The sequence below is a fragment of the Lissotriton vulgaris genome, chromosome 12, assembly GCF_964263255.1.
Source record: "Lissotriton vulgaris chromosome 12, aLisVul1.2, whole genome shotgun sequence".
Lineage (NCBI taxonomy): Eukaryota > Metazoa > Chordata > Amphibia > Caudata > Salamandridae > Lissotriton > Lissotriton vulgaris.
Window position 1 is genome coordinate 756268329 of NC_141700.1, and position 26635 is coordinate 756294963.

Below are 26635 nucleotides of genomic sequence, written 5' to 3' on the forward strand. Positions count from 1 at the left end.
AATGGCTTTAACTTAATCAAAGTGAGACCTATTGCATTTTCAATGCTTGTTCTTTCACCCTTCTATCTACCCGCTGATATCCCCTATTTCACCTATACATTCTGTCACCCATTAATTATTTCAACCATCATTTAGTATTTCCCTATTCCATCCATCCATCAAATCTGTCATTCATCCATCCATTCACTCTGCCATCAATTGATCGGGTCCATCCATCCTTCCATTCTGCCATCCATCCAACCACTCTGCCATCAATCCATCTAGCGATCCATTCATCCAAGTCCTCATCCATCCACTCTCAATCTATCCATCCATCCATCCCCTCCGCTATCCATCTATCCACTTTGCCATCCAATTATCCACCCACTTTGCCATTCATCCATCCATCCAGTCTGCCATCCATCCATCCATCCATCCACTCTGCAAGCCATCCACCCATAATCCATCCATTCATCCCTCCACTCTGCCGTTCATCCACTCATCCATCCAAGCTGTCATCCATCCATTTAGTCATTTAACCATCCATCCATCATGTATGTATCCACTCTGCCATCCACCCATACTCCATCCATTCATCCATCCACCCTGCCATTCATCCACTCATCCACCCACTGTCATACATCCATTCAGCCAGCTAACCATCCATCATATATTGATCCACTCTGCCATCCACCCATAATCAATCCATTCATCCATCCACCCTGTCATCCATCCACTCTGTCATCCATCCATTCAGCCATCCAACCATCATATATTCATCCTCTCTACCATCCACCCATCAATCCATTAATCCATCCATTAGTCTATCCACACTGCCATTCATAGGCTCGTCGTTTTATTCACTCATCCATCCCTTTACTCACACAACCTTTTAACTGTCCATCTACCTATCCGTTCACTCATCCATCTACCCACTTATTCAGCCATCCACTTGTTCACCCACTCATCCATAGATCCGTTTACCCTTCCTTCTTCCATTCAATATTCCTTCCATTTTTCCCTGATGGTTCTTTCTTTCTTGCCCCTGCTTACTCTGCTATGGACGCTGTATTCCTTCATAGGGGTATTTATCAGTTTTAGTCTGCTGAGCTGCAGACAGAAGAGGCCCATGAAGAGCCCACCCCGGCTGAAGCCGATAAAGGGTGGGAAGGGTTCACGACGCCCCACTCACAAACATAGCACTGGCAATCTAAGGAGGATCCCTTTCCAGGTGTGTGAGACGGTGCCCTGCCCCCAACCTCCCCGTGCACTGCGCCGGCTACAGCGGGGGGAGGGCATCATGAGCCTGAACATATAATGTTTGGTAGCCACTCTGTCATTTACAAGGGGCGTTGTGATTGGTGCTTGAGGCGTAGTACTTGTGGCGTCTCTAGAGAAAGGCATGCATGGTCCTGCTCCTGTCCTGTTCTCTACAGTGGTCGAAGTGGGGAAAAAAAGTAGGGGAACTGTGGGCGGAGAATCAGAGGGCGGGAATAACCCGAAGCCAAAGATGGGATCAGTGGGCGGAGTCAGAGGTGTGGCCAGAAGGCACAAACATTCCACTTTTTAGTATCTGTTTGCCATTTCACTGACCTGTTACAGCTTATGTTAATTTATTCACCAATGGATGGATACATATGATTATTTAACTCCATCGCTGCTAGCGATATTTTCCTCCTGTGCTGGATTTTTCAAAAGTCCATCATGTATGACGAGCTGGGCTCGTCATCAGTGTGCGAGGAGGCTACACCATGACGAGCCCAGCTCGTCATGAGCCTGGAAGGGGCTATGGTTTAATATGAGTTATTGGCATTAAAATACATTCACAAAGTGGGATATGTTTCCAATCACAGAATGACCCAAGTACTCTAAAAAGTGGAAGCACAAGCCATTTGTCTCCGAGCCATGGAATTTCTGTAATCAGCACTTCTCCTTTTTTCCACAGGAGCAGTTCAAACATGAATTGCTAAATATTCTAGTTTTCAAATGTTTTCTATATAATTATAGCTCTGCTATATTTGCCACATAATACAACATCTGCTGCATAATCTGACAATTTTAACTAATAAATTGTTTGTAGCTCAAACGGATCAAAAGTTACTAAAAAAGAAGACTTGTGTTGCTGCGAAGTGAACAGCCCTTTTCAAAGGTTGACTGATTTCCCTCACTGCTGCATTTGTATGTTACACTGGTACTAATAAGGCAAAATCTTTACAGACTATTAGCATGTGTGAAAATGTCAAATTAAAGTATCAGAAAATATACTACATTATGCTACAACCTTTTTTTTGCTGCATAATTTAGTCAACACTGTGATGTCATTTTGTCCTCCTTTGCTGTACAATTCCAGCAGCCCCAAAACAGGCAGCACATTTAAAGGTGCTTGTGCATGAAGCAGAGAGACAGTGAAGTTTGCAAACTTAGTTTGATGTGCGTGCAAATCCTGCCTTGTCCATCCCTGGTGAGTTGTAGCTACTACTGCTGAAACAAGGTCAATGGAGATACCAATGGGTGAGGTGGACTGGCCTTAAGGACAGGGCAGGGCCGGCTTTAGCGCTGGTGCTGCCATGTGCAACAATGATTATTGCTGCCCCCCAATGACCACCTCCGCCACACTCTTGGCAGCATTTGATACGGTCCATCACGACTTGTTGATGGACCGACTGCTGGAGATCGGAGTTCAGGGCTCTGCATGGAGACTTTTGAAATCTTTTCTCTCAAATCGGAGTCAGTCAGTGTCTTTGGGGGAATTCTCGTCCGAGTCTTTTTCATTACCTTGTGGGGTGCCGCAAGGGTCCTCACTAAGCCCGACACTATTTAATGTATATGTGTCCTCTTTGGCGCCCCTTATTCAGTCATTTGGGTTTAGTTTAGCCTCCTACGTGGACGACACACAAATCGTGGTCTCATTACAAACAGAGGCGTGGCGGGGCACTGCGATTCGTTTTAACGTCTGTATGAATGCCGTAGGGATTTGGATGGCCCAAAACTGTCTTAAATTGAACTCCTGTAAGACGGAGGTGGTGTGTTTTGGCAACAATACAAATTTTTGGACCCCTGAATGGTGGTCAGACACCTTGGGTTCTCTCCTCCCACCCAACAAGAAGGTAAAAATTTAGGAGTGTGTGTGGGCCAGAAGCTTAGTTTTAGAGACCAAGTGAATTCAGTTTCTTCTCCTATGTCCTTTGCTCTCAGGTCTTGTAAGAAAATTCTGCCGCTCTTACCTATAAAGTGCCACCAAACAGTCGTCACAGCACCTACTATGTCTAGGCTGGATTACTGTAATAGCCTTTATTTTAATATCCAGGAAGGAATAACAAATAGGTTGGAAACCCATGCAGAATGCTGCTGTTAGGTTGGTGTCAGGTATCCCTAAATGTGCATCAATCTCTAAGGAGATACAGCGGCTTCATTGGCTGCCAGTTAGGAAGCGTACCCAGTTTAAAGCCTTGTGTCTGGCTCACAAGGCGGTTCATGGAACAGGGTCAGCTTACTTAAAAGAGCGGCTATTTTGGTATACTCCTACTAGATCACTGCACTCATCTGCTGCTAAGCAGGTCTATGTGCCTTTTGCAAAAAAGGCTTATTGGGATGGAAGAAGCTTTGAAGTGAATGCAGCGAAGGCTTGGAATAATCTTCCATTACACCTAGGAGGATTGACCAGCCTATTGGATTTTCGCAAAGCTTTAAAAACCAGGCTGTTTACAGACTAATTTCACTTCGGCTTTGAGCCTTGGGCAGATTTCACATAGCGCCAGGACACCTACGGGTAAAAGCAGCGCTTAAAAAATGTTATAAATAAATAAATGAAATTAAATTCCCTCACTACTACCCTTTAACAGTGCCCCTCAAGTGTCCATAACCACACTCTCTCTAATATGCATTTAATTTGATTTACAGCGCCACTCATACCAGTGTAGGGTGTCAGAGCACCTTACATCTTGCACATTACACAGAGACAATCAATTATACATTTGTAAATCACTTTATAGGAAACGATACATAACACAAAGGACTACAAGGTGTAGGAGTCACATGACAACCATACTAGTAGGCAGTATAGTTTAATAGTGATTGATCTGGAGGAACACAAACTCATAATTTAAGACATAATACCATGGTTGGGGGTTCTCTTTAATAATCAGAATTGATTTCTATCCAAATTAGCAATTTTTCTAACATTAGGATAGTCAAAGACTGGGGGGAAAAACACAAATGCTCTAATTTATACCTTGCAGTTTGCATGCAGCTCTTAGATGACAGTTTTAGCTCACTGTTTTACATTAGGATTTTATCTTAAAAACTGCAAGGAACTAAAGTATCTCTCTGACAAAAGCAGTAACCCACTGACCTATTTACATAATGTACACTTTGTGATCTGCATGGTATATGTTCTTTTCAGGAAATTATCATGACATTTTTATTGTTGCTGACGCCCACACCCAAAGTCAGCGCCCGGTGCAGTCACACCGGTGGCAATGCCCTAGAGCTGACTCTTCTCAAGGGTCCTGTGACCTCAGTGACAGAGTCACTGTCACTGTTGGGTGAGCTGCTTCATAGGTCTGACTGCAGGACTGGAGGTGAACTTCAGTATCGATTGTGGTGGACAGGCCTTCAAGGTTAACCCGCACTTGCCACTGCTAGGTTCTATCTTCTAGTGCTAAGAAACCAGGGCTTCCAAGGTCTAACACAGGAATGGGCTCCCTCAGGAGAGTGGTCTGGTGGACAGGTCATGAAGGCTGAACCTGGTTCCCTAGTTCCAAATTTGGCAGCTCTGACTATAGTGCCACATCCTCTCCCCCACTGAACACCATACTGCCCCACTGAAAGAAAATCGTACTGCCTTCAACTACACTCAATTTTGCCCCCCTATAAACACCTGGATGCGACTGGATTGAAATTACACACAAGACAAGAGCAATATACTGCCTAAAAAAAAAGTAACATCTTAGAAAAAGCAAACACATATAGGGAATGCAAGATTAAGTAAAGCATGGGAAATTGTAAGGAGGAACAACATGGTTACTTTGATGCTTTTACACTCAATCAAAAATCCATGAGGGTTTTTGCCTGAAAAGTGAAGTGCAGGAAGGGACCCTCTTCAATGTCCATTGCTTATATCCTTACAAAACATAAGCAGTATGGTTTAAAAAGACCACATCCATGAACAAAGAGCAGCAGTACAAATGTTGTTTTCCAATCCACTCATCAATTAAGCATTTCATTACCTCCAGGATTGGTGCACTTCCCCACCCGGGTAAAACAATGCTGTAGAAAGAAAGAGTAGAAAACAAAAGTAGCACTTCACTGGTGAACTCCGTCAAGTGACACTGGTGTGTTTCGGAGTGAACAAAATCAATCTGGCCCCTTTGTGACCACTCTGTCTTGCTTTATTTAGTTATTTATTTATTTTCCATATTTTGAACCTTTTATTCCAGAGGCTGCACTTTGGAGTAGGAAAATGTCGAAAAAAGACGACATTTCCAGCAAAAGTGTTTTTCTTTTCTGAATCCTTTTCACAGGGGAACAAATAAAAGAAAAGAGGAAAGAGAGGTTGAGACCCACTTCTTGAAGTCACGGTTTTCAGTAAGTGAGGAGGAGCGAGACAGAAAGGGAGGGAATAAGAGGAATAAAGAGGGGGGACAGGTGCCAGCAGCAGAGCAGAAGTGGACACTGTCCTTGTCTTCTCTGGGAAAGAAGGAAATTACCAAGTCCTTTTCCTTCTCTGCCCACCCATCTGTCCCCGAATGGCCACAAGTTGTATCTGTAGGTGTTAGAAATGGGGGTCTCTAGTTGGCAGAGGTAGGTCACTTTGTTCAAGTAGGGGCCCTTGCTTCTGGTCAGGGTAAGGGGGGCTACACTCATAAAATAACCCGCTGCTCACCCCCTTGGTAGCTTGGCACGAGCAGACAGGCTTATCTCAGAGGCAGTGCGTAAAGCATTTGTGAACACATACAGAAATAATGTGAAAACACTACAAATGGACACCACACCAGTTTAGAAAAATAAGTAATCTTTATCTGAACCAAAACAAGACCAAACAACAAAAATCCACAATACAGTATAAAAAATAAGGCTCTTAAATAGTAGAAATAGTTCTGGTCAAAGCAAGTTGTAAATGCAACACTTTTCCCACAAAGTACCTTAGATGCGTCATGCAAAACAAACAAAAGGGTCGCAGGGAAGTTGATACGTTAGTTCCGTGCTTTGGGGGAGGCGATGCGTCTCTTCCTCACCAGAGAGGAGGGATGTGTCTTTTTTTACTGCGTTACAATTACAATGCAACAAGATGGCGCCTCGATGCATGGCGACGATCCGGTGTGATGCGAAAAAATGGCGGCTTGATGCAATGCAACGATCTGGTACGATGCGTCAATTTCTGAAGCCTCACGGTAGGTACCGCGACGGTTTTCTCGGCGATGCGTTGGGACCCAGTGTGTATGCGGCGCACTTCTTCCTGGTTGCTCGGCAAGGTGTCAGAACCCCAGTGCGGATGCGGCACGCTTCTTCCCCGTGGCTTGGCGATGCGACGGGAATCGGCACGGATGCGACACGCTTCTTCTCATTGCGTTGATCTTCCAGCTCCCAGCTACAAACAGTCTCTAGAGGTCCTAAACAGCAGCAGGCACCTCTTTGCAGGTTGGAATTCCCAACAAGGAAATTCAGGGGAGCTGGTGTTGAAGTCTTTGTGTCCCTGAGACTTCAGAACAGGAGGCAAGCTCAGTTTCAAGCCCTTGGAGATCTTTTTTTCAAGCAGGTGATAAAGCAAACAGAAAAGTCCTTTTTTCTCCTTTCCTTGGCCGCAAGTAGCCACTGTGGGCCAACAGCAAACAGCACAGGGGCAGTAATCTTCCTCAGATTCTCCGGCACTTCTCTTTGGCAAAGGTTCCTCTTGATTTTCCAGAAGTGATCTAAAAGTCTGGGGTCTGAGCCCCTCTTTTTATACACCAAAATCCTTTTTTCTATGAAGGCAGAGAGTGTCTGTACCCAGCCAAAACCAGTTCTGTGGGGCACTTTGCAGGTGCACAACAACCTCCTATGTCAGTTTGAGCCCTGGCTTCAGACATGTTACAGGGGGTGGAGCCGTCATTGTGGAAGGCAGGCACAGCCCTATTCAGGTGAAGATGCTACTCCTCCCACCCCTCCAAATACAACCCAGGTCTATTCAGCCCAGCCCTCACTCATCAGACTTCTGGAGCCACAGCCCTCCTCCAGACCCTGTTATCCAAAAGCTAGCCATGCAATACACAAACCTAGCAGAGGCACACTTGGTGGTTAGGTAAGAAAATACCTACTTTCTAAAAGTGGTATTTTCAAACACAGACTGTAAAAATCATCCTTACTAAAAGATGCATCGTAATATTCTGGGTTCAGGCATATTAAACTTTATTTTCCCATCTTGTTCCCAGGGTAAGTTAGGTTTATAAGATTTTATAAACAAACTCCCCGTTCTGGCCTATGGGAACAGATAGCCTTGCAATAGTGAAAAACGAAATTGGCAGTATTTCACTATCATGACATGCCACACACACCAGGGCATGTCCTACCTTTCACATACAATGCACCCTGCCCATGGGAGTACCTTGGGCCTACCTTAGGGGTGACTAACATGTAGAAAAGGGAAGGTTTAGGGACTGGCAAGTTTGTGCACTTGCCAAGTCGACATGGCTGTCCCAGACTGCACACAGGCTCTGCAATGGCAGGCCTGAGCCAAATTTTACAAGCTGCTTCTGTGGGTGGCACACTCGTTTAAAGAACGGATTTTAAAACAGACTATTTACTGGGACTTTCCAGGATGGGACAGACATGAACAGCGCTCAACAAACAGAGCCGGATTTACCATTTCAAAAGCACGGGCTTTGCTAAGAAACAAAAGGTACCTGGTGACTCATTCTGGAAACTTCTTCCAGGTGAGCGGGTCCTGGCATTGCCTGTGGAACGTTGCAGCCTCTCCAAAGGGTCATGGGTCACATCCACGCACCTGGTGGAATTTTATTGTTGGTAGGAATTGCAACTGTACTTTTTATCTGTCATTTATATCTAATTTCCTTTCTCCTCCCTACAAAAAAAATCCCAGAACTGGACCTAAGAGCGGGAAACCGAAATTCTTGCCCTCCCCCGCATTTCAACAGAGTAGGACTTTATTTGGGGTGGGGCTGGGCTGTTCAGAGAGAACACATGCCGGGGCATAAACTCAAGGTGTGCGTGCGCGGATTGTACAGCACACCTCGCATTTGAGTTGTTTTAAAATATTGATACATTTTTAATTCATGGAATATTCGGAAATATTGCAAATGGTGCATGACAAGCCCCCGGGTCCGTGCATTCCATGAGCTCTGCACGGGATACTTAGGTACGGGGCTTCAGAAGGAAAACATGGGCACACAAAGTGAGACATTGTGTGTATTATATTGTGCCTGTGTTTGGTATTTATAAAACACAGATTTCGCTAAGAGCGCAATGGGGCACTATACATCATGGGGGGGGGGGGGGGGTTTGGGAGATGATGCAAGGTTTTGTACATCTAGTGCGGATTTACATCTTTGAATTACACAATGACATTTCACAATTGTGTTTCACATACTTACATTTTTAGGCACAGGGTGGTTAAGTTTGGAATCCAGGTTCCCAGCACATTCTGCAGTTGGGTCAACAGACCACATCTCCCTCCAGCAGAGGTTTACAGGGGGAGTGTGGGGTTTCCCAAGGAGGCTTTGATGAAATCATTTGCAAATTGTGTGCTTGAGCAGACTTTGGACCTGCATCATTGGGCAAAACTATCTTTATAGAAAGTTAAGTACCATTTTAGTGAGTATTTGGAGTAGGCGGCTCAATGCATTGTTGGTTAAATGTGTACACTTTCAGCATATTTAACCAACCCCACCGCTCTTACATGCGCCGGCCGCGGCTGGTCTCACTAGGAAACGCCTAAATGTTCAAGACATTAGACCTTAAAAAGAGATGAAAATTGTTTGTGATTCTTTTAAGCCTGCTCTAAGTGTCTCCTTGAAATAACAGCTAATTTGATAACTCTGCAAAATAAATTCATCTCCGAGCCTGTGTTGTCAACAAATTTGCATGAATAGGTAACACATTATTTTCATGAGGAAGATTAATTCCTTCTTTTCATCCAGTTTTAAATACATTTAAGTATGTATGGTCTTTGTTTCCTACTGTCAGCATAATTGGTCCATTAATGAAATGTTCTATTAGATTGTGACAGGTTCGCTCCTTCACTGTACTCAATTTTTATCTCTGACTTCGAGTCCTTCCATCTTAGTTTGATATACACAGATCTAACACAAACCTGAAGCACAGACGTAAATAAAGTACTTAAAAGCGCTCAGAAATCTCAGTTATATCAATGCAGCCCATCCTTCTTAGTTTCACATGCAGCAATAATAACATTGGGTTGTAGCCTGGAATTTCGAGTAGGGGATCTAGTGATGCCGTATTATCATAGCCGAAGTGTTGAGGTACAAAATATCAAAAGGTAAGTGCATTCAGAAAAGTATAGATGTTGTATTCCTAATGCAATATCATCTGCATACCTTAAAGATACATATCATACCCTTCATGCCCATAGTGACAAACTCTGGGACCTCCCCGGATATAGCCTCCTAGAAAGCAAAATCCTTTTGGGTTCTCTAGATAAGGGTGGGATATCCCAGATTTACAAATCCCTTGTGATACACTCAACCACCACTTTGCTTCACCTGAAAGATGAATGGGAGGAAGAGTAGGACCCCTAGACGAAGCGGATTGGCAGGACGCCTGCATGATTCAACCGTATGTTAGCTATCCCTGCCAGACCACGCTACATCCAATTTACATATCTCCATCAGGCGTATATGACCCCTCTCCACCCGTGGAGGGCGGGATGATGGACTCCACGTCATGTCGCAGGTGTATCAACCCCTCAGGAGTCTTGTTTCATTTGGTGTGGCAGTACCCCGTGATTCAAGGCTTCTGGTCCCCTGTCCTAAACGTGTTATTTGCGGTGGTGGATATGAACATTGATGCTGACCCGAAGCTGGCTCTGCTCGGGATCTTTGATGAGACGGGTGGCCCTACGGAGAGCAGGACCTTGGTGGGTCTGGGCATGCTCCTTGCTAAGCGCAACATTGCTCGCAACTGGACTGCCCTGGTGACTCTCTCCATGGACACATGGATTAAGGGGATGGAATGGTGTGGTAAACTGGAGGATACAATTTATGAAGCTAGAGGATGCACTCATACATATAATAAAGTTTGGAAGAAATGGTTTGACTATCATGGACTGACGGTCTAACCACCAGCTGTTTTGTTGGTCTGGGTGGGGAGGTAACTTTGTATGGCTTGCTTCAACTGTATTTGTTACTAACAATGCGATTGCTTTGGTTATTCTCACCTTACAAGGCAAATGGTTTGTTACAAACCTATAAAAAGTCAATAAAATGTTTCCATAAGCAAAAAAGATACATATCATAACGGTATATATATTTGGAGTTAGGTATAAAAAAATCTATAATACTTACCTGTTAATTTTTTTGTCCTCAATATTTCGGCTATAATATTAAGTATAGCAATATTTACTACTTGATAATCAGGATCGCCAGCCAGCCGCGGCCAGTGCAGGTAAGAGTTGTGGGGCCGGGTGGCCAGGAGTGGGGACATTTTGACAGACGATGATGAGGGAAAATATATTATTTATTACATTTTTCCTAGTCATCCTCGGTCAAAACCCCCCACCCGGCCTCACCGCGCTTACCTGCACGGGCCACAGCTGCCCACAGCAGTGGTATATGCAAGACATGACATTGAATTATCTGCCACTAATGTGGTTATCTACACAAAATGTAATTATAAAGAACAGTGAAATTGAAATTGTGGAATCGAGGATATGAGCGAAAACATTATTCCAGTGGCTTTGCAAGAGATGATCAACAGTGGGTGGATGCAAATCGCTAACCTCTGACGGGTTTTTCTGATTTCCGGTATTCTGTATGAACCATGCAGTAGTGGGGCAGCCATCTGCATTTTCAGTTTGACTTATGCGACTGCGTATGAATTTGGGTTTTACTCACCTACCTTTCATGCTTGATGTCTTTGCATTTCAGAGAAGCGGTCCATCGTCCATTTGGTTCCTGTCTCTCTCTCTTCCAACGGTAAGTCCTACTTAAAAGGTTAGCACAGGTTGCGAACTCTGTCACTACAAAGCCATGTTAGATGTGTACCATGAAAATATCTATAGCACAACCTTGACATATCTCTATTCTGCAATAGTTACTTAGCCTGGTACTGTATCTTCATCTCCTGGTTACTTGAGTCCGGCAGTGCTTCTCTCCTCCCCAATACTGAATAAAAAAATAAAAAAATGCCATTCCAATACTGATTGCTGAGTCTCTCTTTGCATGTCTACCTGTTAGAAGCACAGAACTGTACTTATATGAACTGTCTTAAAAAATCTCAACAGATAGCCCTGTGTATAGAAATTAGATATGGGGACCATGGGATATCACAAAGCACTGTATATAGTATAGATTCCTGTAGGCCATCATAGACCATTAAAGGCAATTGCAGAGTATGGTAGACCACTGCTGACCATTATATGGTATTGGGGCATACCAATTTGATATACAAGGGCCTTGATATGGGCTAGCCAGGGGATATTCTTGGTCTTTAGGTGCCCCCAGACTGCGGCGAATTCAACTCTATAATCCTCGAGCTCAGGCACTGTCCAGAGCCTTCTCCAATACAGGAGAGGTCGGGTGGCAAGCAGTTCTGAGACGGACTCTAGGCCTAGATCTAGTCTCAAGGGTGTGAGCAGGGTGCTCTGGGGGAGGCCTATCAGGTTCCGCATAAAGGCCTGTTCCACCTTGAGGAGGCTTGGTGTACTCTTATGGCCCCAGAGTTCTGCACCATACATCACAGCTGGTCTAGCTTGCGCCCCATAGATCTCAAGGGCTGGGGCAACTGGCTTAAACAGGGTTGTTTTATGGAACTTGCCAATGCCCCCTTCGATCTGCGCCAACCTCAAAGTAGATTTGGATACCTGTGGGCCCCAACCGAAATCTTCAGTCAGGGTGACCCCCAAGTATACAAAGGTTCTCACCCTTTCGAGCGGGACGCCATTTAATACCGGGTTAGGGCGAGTTCGCTTTGAGGGATGAAAGATCATAAACTTCGTCTTTGCTAAGTTTATCTCCAATCCCCTCAGAGCACAAAAGGATACAAAACCATCCAGGACCCTCTGGATACCTGATGATGTTCGAGACAACAACAGGGTGTCGTCTGCGAACATCAGAGCAGGTACCCGGCCAGTGGCCAACCAAGGAGCATCACTGTCCCTGACCCTTTCCAGTTCACCCACCAGGCCATTTATATAGAGACTAAAGAGCGTCGGAGCCAGGGCACAGCCCTGGCGTACGCCTCTGGTCACGGGGAAGCGGGCTGATAATTCCCCGTTCTTCCCGCATCTCACCTTGGCATAGTTCCCTGCATGGAAGCGCATCAGGACATCTAGCAGATAGGGCGGGAGGTCTAGTTCTTTCAGTACCCTCCATAGGCTTTCCCTGGGGACAAGGTTGAAGGCAGCCCGCAGGTCTACGAAGACAAGGTAGAGGCTGCCACCCTCTACTCTTGCTGTCTTCCAAAAAAGGACCTGCAACCTAAAAATTTGGTCCAGGGTCGAGATTCCAGCTCCGAAGCCGGCCTGTAGGGTAGTCAATATTATTTGCTCCTCCATCCACCCCAGCAATCTGTCCAGAAGGACTCGGCCCATTAGCTTCTGTGAAGTATACAGGAGACTAATCGGCCGGTAATTTGATGGCACCAAGGGGCAGCCCTTCTTGAAGATTGGCACAATCTCGGCTCCTGCCCAGGTGTCCGGTAACTTGGCTCCCCAAAGGACAGCATTGAATAGAACAGCCAAGTACAGCGCCCAGATTTTGGGCTGGGAGCGGAAAAGGTCTTAGAAAATCAAATTATAGCAGGGCATTCAGAACTATTTTTCTCAAGGTGCTTGTTTTCAAACATCAATTTAGAAACGTTCATGATACCCTCCCACACCATGACAACAATGCCATGAGTGAGTACATCCAACCACAGGATATGGGTTTGAACAGAACGCATCCTGAAGTCATGTATTTCGAGTTCCTCTCATATGTAATAATTAAGAAAAAGGAGGGAAATTGAAATAAAACAATTGCCTAGTGTCACACAATTAGGTCAAGTGGAGAAGCCGGGATTTATCCCAGGTTTTCTGGTTTCACATTGCACAAATTAGTTCAGCCACTAAATATACATGCTTTGCTTCCCCTACATCGACTTTACACCCCCTGCTGGTATCAGTGCAGGCCTCGGTCACGCCAAAGACCAAACGTGGCAGACCCCAGGAAAATGTTTGTGGGTACCCATGTTGTAGACTATCAAAAATCATCAGAGGTCATTTTAGAACATCGGATTTCACTGTAGATATACATAGACTATTGCACATCATTACAGATTCCTGTACACCATCACAGATCATGGTAGGCCATTTTAGGTGCTGGTAGACTATTGTAGATCATCATAGATCATTGTAGACCATTGTAGGCCCGTGTAGATCCTCATGGACTAATGTAGATTACCATAGCTCCTTCTAGGCAATTGTAGGTCATTGTTAGCCCTCATAAACTATCATAGATCATCATACACCATTACAAATCACTATATACCATTATAGAGTTTTTTTAAATTTTTTTTAGCAATTGTAGACCATCATAGGTAAATATGGACCATTGTCAGCCACTATGGTGCAGTATAATAATAATAGTGGCATTTGTACAGAGCAACAGCTACCTCATACAGAGGTGTCCCGTCGCTTGGCGGTAGATGCAGGTGAGGATCAGGTCCAACAGAGCAGCTAGCCTTGACTTACAAGCCAGGTCTTTAAGATCTTCCTGAGCTTGGGCTCTGATTCAATCAAGCACATATGAGAGGGTAAATGTAAATGTTCTGTACTTGTATAGCGCACAGCTACCCGGACCGGGTCTCCTGGCACTTGTACTCATACTGCTAAGTAACCCTTCCTGGCTTTTCCCTGTGAAATGTCCACTCCTGGGCATCCCCAAGGTGAAGCCAGGCATCCCAGCGCTGTTGGGGCCGTTGTGGAGATGAAGCAAGCTATTGCCCAGAGTTGCAGCGTGGGACCCATGATTAGAATAGGCACAGAGGTGAGAAATCAGGTCCGAGGAAATTGAGCCCAAGACCCGCAGAGGCGGGAATTGAATCCTGGTCCCGGGCCAGACCTCTGCATCAGGGTCTGCTGCTCTAACCATTGAGCCACGCTTCTCCACAAGGAGTTCCCCAGCCTGGCAGTCCTCACTGTGAAGGACCTGCCTCCCATTCGGGACTTAGCATAACGAGGTACACAAAGCAGGTGCTGAGAGTTGGATCTCAGTGTGCGTTTTTGCTAATATGGACATAGCCTGTGCCTGAGATATCTTGGTCCTCTATCATGCAAAGCACCAAAGGCCGGGGTCAGGGACGTGAAGTCTATCCTTTTGACAACAGTGAGCCAATGAAATTGTCTGATATGAGGGGCGATATGAAGACAGAACGGGACCCGTCAAATTTATCTTGCTGCCGCATTTGTACCATCTGAAGTCTATTGATCAGGTAAGAAGGCAGCCGTAGGTACAGGCTGTTTGCATAGCCCAGCTGAGAGTGCACAGTAGCATGGACTATGATCCTGCTGCTTTCCTCCGGCAATAGGTGCAGGAATTTCCTTAAGCGTCTCAGCTTCCCAAAGCAAGAAGGTGAAATGTGACAAACCTGGGCCGCGAAGGACAGATCTGTATCCCATTTGATGCCCAGGTTCCTTGCTATATTTGCAGGTGATGATGGTGAACCCAATTCTGCTCACCACCATAACCCTGTGGAGGGAGGGGAATCCTGACCAAAGTACAGGACCTCCGTCGTATCCGCGTTTAGTTTTAGGCCGTTATTGTTCATCCAGCTTGCAATGTCATTCAGACACCCCTTGAGTCTTGCAAACAAATTAACAAAGTGGTCCTTAAATGAGAACACCAGCTGGGTGTCGTCTGCGTAGGAGGCTGCCTTCACTTACCAGGATGCAATGAGAGTGAAAAGTGGCACCAGATAGGTGTTAAAGAGCAATGGGCTCAAGACAGAGCCCTGAGGCACTTTGCACCATAGTGGCTTGGGTTCAGATTGATGCCGTTGGAGAAAGACCCTTTGAGAGCGATCTTTAAGATAGGACTCGAACCAAGAGAGTACTGCCCCCGCAAGCCCAGCTGTTTGAGTCTGTCCAGTAGAATTGGGTGCGCAACCATGTTGAACGCTGCCGATAGATCTAAAAGAACAAGCATCGCTGCAGCCCCTGTATCTACAGTCATTCTCAAAGACTGCGCCACCTCCACCAATGCTGTCTCGGTGCTATACCCGACCGAAATCTGGACTGAGTGTCATGCAGGATGTTGTGTGCATCTATGAAATTGGTGAGTTTTCCTTGCACCAGTTTTTCGAGCATTTTCTCTGGTGCTGCCAGTAGTGAGATCGGGTGGTAATTACCAAGCTCTGTAGGGTCACCATTAGGTGTTACCAGAAAGGGTGGTGGGAATGCATGTTTCCAAACATTTGGAAAAGTGACTGTGGATACCAAGGTGATCCAAATGTGGTTTATTACTGGGTTGATGACGTGAGCCAGAGACCTAAATAGCTTAGGTGGGCATGGATCCTCAGGGAAGCCAGACTTACATCTTTGGATTTCGGACAGATATAAGGATAAAATCCTGGAAGGTGCCATTGGAATTTCAGTTTCCATATTGCTGTGGCTCCACTGTCTCCTCCCCAGCTGTGAAAGAGGCATATACTTTCAGGATTTTTTCCTCCAAGAAGTCAGATACGTTTGTGCACAGGGAGGGAGAGGGCAATATATGACCCTCCATTGCTGCAGGGTTGGTAGAGGATCTAACAATAAACTATTGTAAGCTTTAAGAAGTTATCCTAGATCTTTATAGGCCACTGCCGATCATTGCTGAATATCACAACCCACTGTAAATCTACCATTGTACAATCTAATGAATAATCATTATAACCCATCATAGATTGTTGTAGGCCATCGCAGACCATTGTAAATCTACCATTGTACACACTCATGGGTCATCATAAACTGCTAGAGGCCATGTAAGGTCATTAAAAACTATTGTAGGCACCTCTTCCCCATAGGAGACCCAGGTGAGCCCTGGTGTCCGGCCTGACTCCAGACTGCATGGAGGTGAGGAGCTGGTGTTGCTGAGATAGTCAGTGAGGTGTCTTTGATTAGTTTCCCTAAAACCTTAACTAGGTGTGGTGGGAGGAAGATGTTTCAGTAGTTGTAAAGCATGGGTGAGTCAATGGATGGTTTCTTGAACAGGGCCATGACGAAGGCATGTTTACAGGGGTCAGGGATGGTGGCTGAGTTGACAGACGCATTAAGGATCAGTGTTAGTTCTTCACTGATCGCTAGGAGTCCTTTTGTGAAGGCGTGGTGGGGGAAAGAGTCAAATGAGGCCCCTGAGTGGATGGTCTTCATGGTACTAGTAATTTAGATGGAGGTGATGGTGGGTCAGAGTTCATTCATCAGCTGTGATGGGAAGTTGATTTGCAACGGTGATGGGGTCTGGTTGATGGTCAAAGTTGTTGTATATAGAGGGGATTTTGTTACAGAAGAATTTCAAGTGCTTATTACACAGGTCTTGTAAGGTGGTGATGTTGCTGGAGGTGGTAAAAGAGAAAATCTTTGCTGCTGTTAATGCCAGTGTCAATGCGATCTGAAAGTGCTGTGTGCTTGGTGTTCCATGTCTGCTGATAGTGCTGTGTACCAGTTGGTCTGTGGTTGGGCTCTTGCTATTGAGTTGCACTGGAGGGGAAACAGGGTGCTGGTGCATGCAGTGATCAAGCTGTTGTGTTCTTAATGGCTTCCAGCAAGTTGCTGGTGTTCTTGAGTTGGTGTGGGTAGAGGGCCAAGACCCATTCCTCTTCTGTGATGCTTTTCCAGCTGCAGAGGGCCGTTCCGGTGCTGGTCGGGATGTGGTGGTGCAGGATGGATATTCTGAAACTGACAAGGGCTTGGCCTAATCAGGTCAATATTGCTGGCTTATCGACTGTGATGTTGCTGATTGAGGATAGAACCCCGTCCAATAGGGGTCCAAAGTGTGGTTTTGGTAATGTGCAGGGGACGCCAAGGTTTCCGAGGTTTTCTAGGAGGGCCGTAGAGTGTGGGTCAGTGCGGTCTTCTAGGTGAACGTTAAGCTCCCCGAGGAGAATGAAGGTGCTGGCATTGATAATGAGGGAAGCAAACATAAGGAGATGATGGACGGAGCGCTGAAACTTTTCAGACACTCACCCCCAGTCGCAGATCTGAGTTGAATCCATCATCATTCTTTAGCTCACTCCACCACCTCAGTTCAGTTTATTGATAATGAGGAGTCAATCGAGCAATCAGAAGTTACTTGTAAAGCACAGCTTTTCGCCCCAGTGGGTATCCAGGCGCTGAGGTTCTGAATGCCTTAGTCGAAGTGCCATGTAAAACTGATGCAGGGTCCTGGTGATCTGTAATTGAGGGTTCCGCCTGGATAGAAGTTGGCTGTTTTAACCCCTTCCGCGCTGATGACGAGCTCAGCTCGTCATGAGGCTTACCTGCTGTGCGCTCATGACGAACTGAGCTCGTCATGTAACGCGGTATTTACAAAACCGCCGCGCACAGCGGGAAAAGCCGCCGCGGTTAAGTACCTTAAACATGAGGTGTTCCATGTAGCTGGCGGGGCTTCCATGTAAGTGGTGCAGCTGATGGTATCTTTCAATATGATAGTGACTCCACCTCCGGACTTGTGCTGACATCATTGCCTGGCAATCTTGTAGCCCGTGGGAATGAATTAGCTATGTCCACTGCAGAGGCTGGGTTTTGCTATGCTTCCAAGAGGAAGAGCAGTTTCATTGGGTGGTCATGTAAGAGGTTCCATATCGCCATGGCATGTTTGGTGAGCGAGCGGTGTTGCGGAGAAGGTTATATTAGGCTGTATCCATTTTATAAAGCACAGCGAATCACACCCGAAGATGTATATTGCTGCTCGCTCTCTTCATGTATTGCACCTACTTATTAAAATAACTAGCTTTTTTGCAATTTCTTAAAAAGTCTACACAGCTATGAAAATAACCAGGAAATTGATTCCATGCCCTCGGAGCTGTATATAAGTAAAAGCTCTGTCACCGTATCTTGAGGCACAAATCTGAGGAATGGGCAAAAGCGCCTTGTCGCTGGACCTCAATGTGCGAGGGAGACAGAAATGATGCAGTTTCTCCTGCAGATACTGAGGGGATCTGGCAAGTAAATCTTTGTGGACGAGGCAGCATATCTTAAAAAAGATGCGCTTTCTGACCGGCAGCCAATATAGGATATAGCAGCTATCTATAATGTATATACTTAATGGTCGACTTTCGGAAAAAACTTTGGAAACCTTGTACAGAAATTGTCACAAATTTGTCACCAATACTTTAGGTTCCTTTTTTCACTGGGGACACAACGCACAATTGTTTCTTCATTGTACATATTCTTCTTTCTAATTTGCAATATAAACATTGAATAAGATATACTAAACCATTGGTGTTTGTGGTTTTTTCTTCCTCTGACATCACTTTAACCCTTTATATTACGATTGCGCATTATATATATATTTTTTTATTATTTTACGGAGTTTTATATAGCTCGAACTTGACCCGAATCGGGTATCAGAGCGCTTTACATAGCACCAGTTGCGTTACATGAGGACACAGGGAGATTAAGTGATTTGCCCAGAATCACAGGATGTTCAGCGTCATTGCCGAGACTCGAACCCAGTTCCCCAGATTCGAGGACGACTGCCCTAGCCGTTAGGCTCAATCCTCTCCCCAAAACGTAAATATCAAAACAGACATTATCATGCCACAGGAACCACTGTCCTATGCTAATAATTTACTTACCCTGGTTCCTCAGTGAGTAGGGTCCCCTTGTTCCGGTTGTTGGCCGCAATATATGTGGGGCATGTAATACATTGGCCCAGGTTTAGTGATTGCAAGTCTTTGAAAAGATCGTCAACCTCCAGTTTAAGGATGTCCTCATCATGGAAATTAAAATCTCCTAATAAAAGGTAATTATTAGAAGAAAGTACATGGGGAGTGATACGTTCAATCAGCACATGGCTTTCTTAGACCCTGGAGGGTGATATACTAGACGCAGGGGTCTCCAAACCGGTCCTGGAGGGCCGGATCCATGCCAGATTTTTTGGATATCCCCATTGAGATACATGTAGTAATTTTAAAAATCTGGCATGGATCCGGCCCTCCAGGACCGGTTTGGAGACCCCTGAGCATCCTTCCAATGAGGACTTGTTTCTAGTTCAAGTTTAAATATACACATTTCCAGCCAGTCATTCTTAATGACTCAATGATTCGAACCTTAACAGGTTTGTAAAATGTAATAGCAACCCTGGCGCAAGGTCTGGATTTCCTGTCCAGTCTGACCGGTTGGTAGTTGTCAGGCACGGCCAAAGGAATACAGGGCAAGGCGGAGCATTTAACCAGGTTTCTGTGAAGAAACAGAAGTCAGAAGAAAGCAATGTCACTAGGTCCCAGACTTCCGTCAGCATGCATGAGAGTGTGGCATTTTGTGTGGGTTATGTTTGGTCTGCGAGCATGAACAGGTGAATGGTTTGTGTGAGTAGGTGGGGTGATGCGTGCTATTGGTGCAGGAATGCTGGTTGTAGGGTGTGGGAGAGTGCATGAGAACTTGCATGAGGTGCATGTGAACGCTCCTTCTGTTGTATCTTGCGGTGTGGCAGCCATGCGGCAAGCGGCAGCCAAGGGTTGAGAGCATGGAGCAGGGTTGCAGTGGGTAGGGAGATAACCAGGGTTGCTCGCTCTAGACCCAGTCCAGGTGCAGACAGGCTTACCTTTGGAGCACCTTTGCCATACCATCAGCGCATCCATGCTGCAGCTGCCATGGAGAAAGTAGTGAAAGTCTGACCACAAAGAGACTTGTAAGTATCTTTAATCAGGAGCCCACACACTGAAGTATGGAGAGGGAAACACACCTTCTCATTTCCAAAGGTACATTTTGAAAGGTCAGACCTGCTGAAATTTACTGGAAGATCTTTGTATGATAATGCACATTCCCTGACCCTAGCAACCATCAGAGGTAAGAAACACGTGATCAGGAAGCGAGCCCTGTAAACCAGGAAGGATTCAGTTAAGTGAGGGCAGGGAGCTTCTGCGGAAAATTCTGCACACACCATCCATCGCAATGGAACTGATAATGGTAGGTACTAGGCTGGCCAGATCTACAGGTACACCATATGTGTTTTAGTGCCTTGAAGCACCTGGTTAGTAGATGGCACCAGCGTAGGCTCCATAGCAACATACATTTCCATGATTTAGACAAAAACATGTGCAGCATCCTTTGTAGGTGCTGACCTTCTGTGGATCATCCATGGTATATCCTGCATAGCGGTATATTTGGGGGTTGGTGTCACTAACCTTTGTGTGAACTAAATGTCTACATGTACACTTTTCTTCCTATATGCACCTTGCTAGATAACCAGCAGGGAGTACACGAGTGATAGAATTCCTAATGGGTAATTTCTGCCTAGATGAGAAAGACCTGACAGAGCTGGAGTGGAAGCCCTTCCTTTCTCAAGGCAGCGCATTTGAAGTCCGGGGCAAAGCCATCACCCTGGATGAAGGTGGCCTCTATCTTGTCTACAGCCAGGTGAGTCCTAACCTACTGTGCCCCACAAGTTCTGCCAATGTACCCCAATTCTCACCTGGTATTCCTTATCTTGGGGGAGACTAAAGGCAGATCTGTCAGTGCAAGTCACTTCTCACCTCCAGGACACCTTGTTCCAATACCTGGACCCATAGAAACAACTCAGCCCCTGAACCTATTTACTGACTTGTACCACGCCTGCTATTCCAGAAATAAACTCCACTTGCAGGTCTGCCAATGCGCCTCAATCTTGCCCTGAAGTAGCTCTAATATTCTAATAGAGGATCTATAAGAAAGTAGGTTATTTATTAGAATCAGTGTGGGTGGCGGCGGCTGCCTTGGGATGGGAATGGTGAGACGGGGGGGATGGATAACAAAATATAATAGACTTACCTTCCCTTTGTTACTGCTGCCGCTGCATGCCTCTCCTCCGTCCTCTTTGCCTGCACTGGCAGCATCGGAAGCAGACTCTCCCTGCCAACCATGACACTGCATGAGCAGCGTCATGCTTGGTCTGAGCGGCCTGCTTTGCCGCTCAGCAGTGCTTGGGAGCCTGGGCATGTTCTGCATTGGGCTGTGCAACACAGCCAGATTGAGAACATGCTAAGTGCGCATAAATGTTTGGCTGACCCAAGCGGGCTGGCCAAACATGCATGCCCACTTAGGGAGTGCAAACTACTCCTCACTTTGCTCAGCCCTGCACCGACCTGGCTGGCTCCAGTCCCGCACAGAAAAAAAAACATGATAATAATGTCTTGTTATTATCATTTTATTTTTATTTTTGCACTGATCAAATAGCAGTGGGCGACGCTTTTCCGCCTGAGCAGGGGAGCCGCCACTGTGTGTGGATCCACCACAAGGAATAAGGCCACAGACTTCTAAAACACAGTTTCAGTGATTTAAACCTGGGCCCAACCGCCTATTAACTATGGCACAGAGCAGACAGCCTTAACTTAGGAAAATGTGTAACGTATACAGCAGCAACAAAACAGTCAAAAGTCAAAACATAACACAATAAAAATCACACAACCAGTTTCTCAAAATAGAGACACATTGAAAGTCTAAAGTGACACCAAAACAACAAAAATACAATAAGAGGCACTGTAGATGGGAATTTTTAAAGAATTAAGGTAAAAAGTGCCAAGAAAAAGTAAAGCACCAGTTAAAAGCCACTGCTCGCTGTTGACCGGGACTGAGGCACAATTACAGGCTAACTGCGATGGATACGGGATGGATACATTAAGTGGGTCATTCCGGTGGCAGATTTTACCTTGTGACTAGGGGTCTGATTCATAGTTTGGAGGGCAGGCTACTGTCTTGTAAATGCAACCAAGTACCCTGCCGACGAACCCTCATTTAGACACAGTAGGGCCCTAAGCTTTCGGTCGACAGATCCTTATTGGCTACGCCTCCATTGAAATAAGGGCCAATGGAGGAAGGACATTACACCGCGCACCTATTTAGGGTGAAACGTGTAATGTCCTTTTTTTTATCCCTCACCACTAGTTTTTTGAAAAACAAAAACTTTGGAAAAGTTTAATGAAACTGATGGCTGCCATACACCCAAATATTTTGTACCTTACAATGTAAGGAGATAATCCTTGGGTAGTCCATCAGGGGGGCGGAAGTAATGTTCTTGGCCACCATGATGAACTGCACTCATCCGCTAAACCCTCAATCAGGCCAATTAATCTCTGAAATGGAAGTCGAAATCACCCAGCAGGGTAAAGCTGCAGTGTATCCAGCAAAGTCTTCTCAAAGTCGGAAAGCTGCTGGATGAGGTCCAGCTGAAGATGTTAGTTTTGGTGGGAAAACTGAGTGGGAGAAATTCTAGTTTCAAGCCAACTGAAGTTATTGCATCAGGCAGATACTTTGCTCTCCTTCACCCGGTCAGATGTCTACCTTTTGACTTGGAGCCTGATTTTGGGTTTTACAGGGTGGTGGAGGACTTAATGTCCACCAATTTGAGAGATGTTCTCCCGCCTGGGAATTGTTTGTGTATTGGAACTGAGCAAGGAGGTGCAGCGGCAAAAGCTGTTTTGGGGATCAGTACTGCAATAGCTTGGGAGTGCTGCAAGTCAGGATTGAGGTGCACTAGAAGAGCGAGGGATGGGTTCCAGTGGGCGAAGAGCAGCAGGTGGTACAGATCAGGACAGAGATTTATAGGCTGAGTTGTGTTTACGGGCCCCAGTACTGGAATAGGAGCGGGTGATGCTGGTCGCTGTTCAGCTGCATTCGCTTAAGCATGATTTGGGTCACAGTATAGGAAATGAAGGCTTAGAATTGGGGTACATTGACCCGGCTGTGCATTAGTGTCCTTATATGGAAATAGCTAGGAGCGCTGCAGGTCAGTACTGCGATGCATTGGCCGAGTTCTGTGTGGGCTCCACTACGTGCTGGAATAGTAGTAGAGCTAAAGGTCAAGGCACATTTGTATAGAGACAGCTGTGTGTGGATCCTGTTACATAATGGCCACCTCCATTTTCTGTGGCTGATGCTGCTTTTTTTTTAACTCTGCACACCGAGGCACTGCTGTCCAGTCTCCAATGTATGTGTCTGTCCCGTGAAACTTGGCAGAATCGACTAACTCCTAATTGGCATATTTAAATTTCCGGTAAGGCCATAGTATATGGTGTAAGACAAGACATCAATTTGAAACTACTTCCCATCCCTTACTAGCCATAAGCTGGAAAACCCTGTTGATGGCCATGATAGACGCATGCAAACATTTCAAGTTCCTCTTAACTGGAGCATCTCACCCGCTCACTCTAGCTGATACTTGCCGATTGGTCCTTTTCAGGTTCTGTACAATGACAACACCTTCATCATGGGTCACATAGTCACACGGTGGCCGGAGGGAGATGCTGACAAGGCGGAGAAGCTCTTTCGTTGCATTCAGAGTATGCCTGGGATTGAGGAGATAGCCTACAATAGCTGCTACAGTGGAGGTAAGTCCTAGGAGCACCGTCCCATTCCAGGCCGCCCCACTGAATAGGAAAACTCTGAGGGCCATATTATCAAGAATGGGCGATAACATTTTCGCTGCTTTAGCGGCAGGAAACTGCCGCTAAAGCAGCGATAAAGGGCTTGATAATATGCCCTAGAGAATTCCAATAGAAGCCCAGGATCTGGTGGGAAGGACATCAAACCTGGGCTTCTATTGGAATTTTCTAGGGCATAATATCAAGCCCCTTATCCCCGCTTTAGCGGCTGTTTCCTGCCGCTAAATCGGCGATAATGTTACGCCCGTTCTTGATAATATGGCCCTAGGTTTTCCACCAGGTGATGGCTCTGCATCGCCAGTTCAGTCAGCAGCCAAGTAAGTCAAATTATTGAATGATACATTAAGACAAGCCACCTACTAAGACCCTAACTTATTATCAATTGAGTTGCTTTCATTTAGCTTATGTGGTTAAGATGAGATGACCCCTTTCAAAGCCTGTATTAAGTTACTACAGATTGTATTGAATGTAATTGTGCTACTTTAGTGCCTCATTGCTGTGACGAAGTGCCAAACTGTTTTGGCAGACGAGTAGTATTCTGAATACTTCATTAGTAAGGATGTGGGTTTGTTGTGTGTAGTGTGAGTAGAGTTAATGAAAAATCAGAGAGTGTCTTTGGGGGCCTCTGTGAGACATATTATTAACAAATAGGGAGAGTAAAGGGATTTTATCCACCTGGGTGGACGGAAGAGTACTTACTCCTGATCCCCTGGGATAGGTAACTATAAAACAAAAGGAGGAGTACCACCATAACAAAAGGCTCAAAGAGCGATTTTGGTGGGATGAAATTCTAATGAGAAAAAAGAAGAAGTCCTTCTTTGTTTTTAATAAACCCCTCACTCACCGACCTGGTCGGTGACATGCTTCATCATCGGGGCCACCAGGAGGGGCTGAATGCCGTCAAGGTGTGCTGCGACACCTGAAATACAGTGGAGCGGGTATGTGAGTGATGAATGCAAGAAAAAGAAGTAAGTGAGTTAAAAATTGTCCTGGTATGGCTTATATGTGAAAACTTTATTCTTAAGACTACTGGACAATAATAAAAACAGTGTATGTGTCAATACAGTAAAGGATTTATTATGACCAAATGTATCTTTAATATGTGTGCAAGGTCTACATGTTTCAAACCGCGTGGAAAATGCCGGTTTTTCTTCAGGACCAGAAAAGGAAATGGGTGGTCAGGGTACACTAACGCCCTGCCATACCTGCAATCCTTTGTTCCCTAGTAACAAAAATAGTTACAGGGCAAGAGAAAGGTAACCCAAAAGTGGTTACAACAATAGCAAAAAACCTGTAAAGAAAAAGAAAGTATAAGTCACCAAAACTAGTTGCGTGCCTGCAATGTAGTGAAGTGGCGGAATCTGCTCTTTCTGTGAATCATCCCACAATCAGTTAATGCGGACTAATCAGCTGCAATTGTGGTGATCGAGTTGAGAAACATTATCATTTGGTGAAACTAGTATTGTTTCTTGGCACACCTATCAATGTAAGTGTGAATTGTGAAAGAGCGTAACTTGTTTACCGCTTGCTTTCTTAGACTAAAGGTGCGTGATTCAGCAGCATTCATATCCTTAGGATTGAAAAGGATTACCGACGTGCTATTGCTACAACTTGATCCAAACATGACAATACAGTACAGACACTACACATAACACAAAATGTAAGTAAATCGTGCTTACTCCTAATCAGGGGTTAATTTGCCTGCACGGGTTTAGAGGGAAGGGAGGCCACAGTAGAGAAAACATATTCTGTAAATGAAAAGGAAGATGGATCAGCTGAGTACCCGGTGGTATGCTCGTCGGTACCAGTCAGCTGCTCCAGTGAAAAGGTAGAAACGGTCGCGTTTCGTTTTCGAAAGGCCAGGATGTACTTACAGTTTCCGTGGACAAATCAGGCCGTGTACCTATTTCGCCCCTCCATGCGCCCGTCAAGAGCCGAATGCGGAGCCGAAGGTAAAGGCATCTGCCATCGGAGTCGGGGTGGGCGTGGTTTCTGTGGCGTGATGACATCATTGTTTTCTTTCTAGTGCTGTGAACTGACAGGAGTAATCCAGTTTACTATTATCCCAGTGCAGCTTCATTAAAATTAGTTTAGGGGAGTGCATATGGTGTTTTGTAAATTAAAGTGTTATGCTGCAACAGTTTTAGCTTTAAATTTGAGGTGTTGATTTGCCCTTCCACATATGTATGTTTGGTGTTAGTATGGCGAGAACCTAGGCAGAGTGCAAGGGAGTGCTTGACAGGGATTGGAGCCCTGAAGCCAACAGACTCAACTCCTCCAAAGCCACTTCTTATGAAGATAACGCCTTCGTGTTATTCTTCCTCAGCGCTCTCTCTGGAGAAGGTCTCCTAACCCCACTTACCATTGTCACTGCCTCCCTCACCCAGAGCATCTTCCCAGAAGATCTCAAGACAGACCAGATCTTCCTACTCCTAAAGAGGCCTACACTAGACCTTAATGAGTGTGCTAACTACCAGCCAATCACTCACCTAAGATCACGTCAGTGCTAACCATAATATGCATGACTACCAGTCTGGCTTCAGTCCACACCACATGAAGGAAACCACTACCTTACACTTCGTAGTTGATGTCCTCTGGACCACTGATGAAGATTATTATTATTATTCAGATTTGTACAGTGCATGGCTACCCGACCAAGGGTTTCCCAACGCTATGCTACAATGAGGTAGCAAGAACAGAGAAGCAATTGCTACAGATGGCAAGGATTAAAAGAGCCATGTTTTGAGTTTCCTGCACAAAGCAGAGAGCAAGCAACATGATCTCAACTCAGCCAGGAGGGAATTCCATAACTTTGGGCCTAAGAAAGAGAAGGCTCAACCTCTCTGTCTGGCTCTCTTAACTCTCGGAACAACTGCAAGGTCTGAGTTGC

At 45.5% G+C, this 26635-nt stretch overlaps 1 protein-coding gene across 2 annotated transcripts in view; it reads left to right on the forward strand.

The window, feature by feature from the left end:
• The window catches only part of TNFSF13 (TNF superfamily member 13), a 129660-nt gene that overhangs the window by 97511 nt on the left and 5514 nt on the right, over positions 1-26635 (forward strand). For both annotated transcript variants that reach the window (XM_086946058.1, XM_086946057.1), the window contains exons 3-5: positions 11079-11126; positions 20628-20746; positions 23544-23691. In XM_086946058.1, the coding sequence (XP_086802184.1) occupies positions 11079-11126; positions 20628-20746; positions 23544-23691 (315 nt within the window). The remainder of the gene's footprint in view (positions 1-11078; positions 11127-20627; positions 20747-23543; positions 23692-26635) is intronic.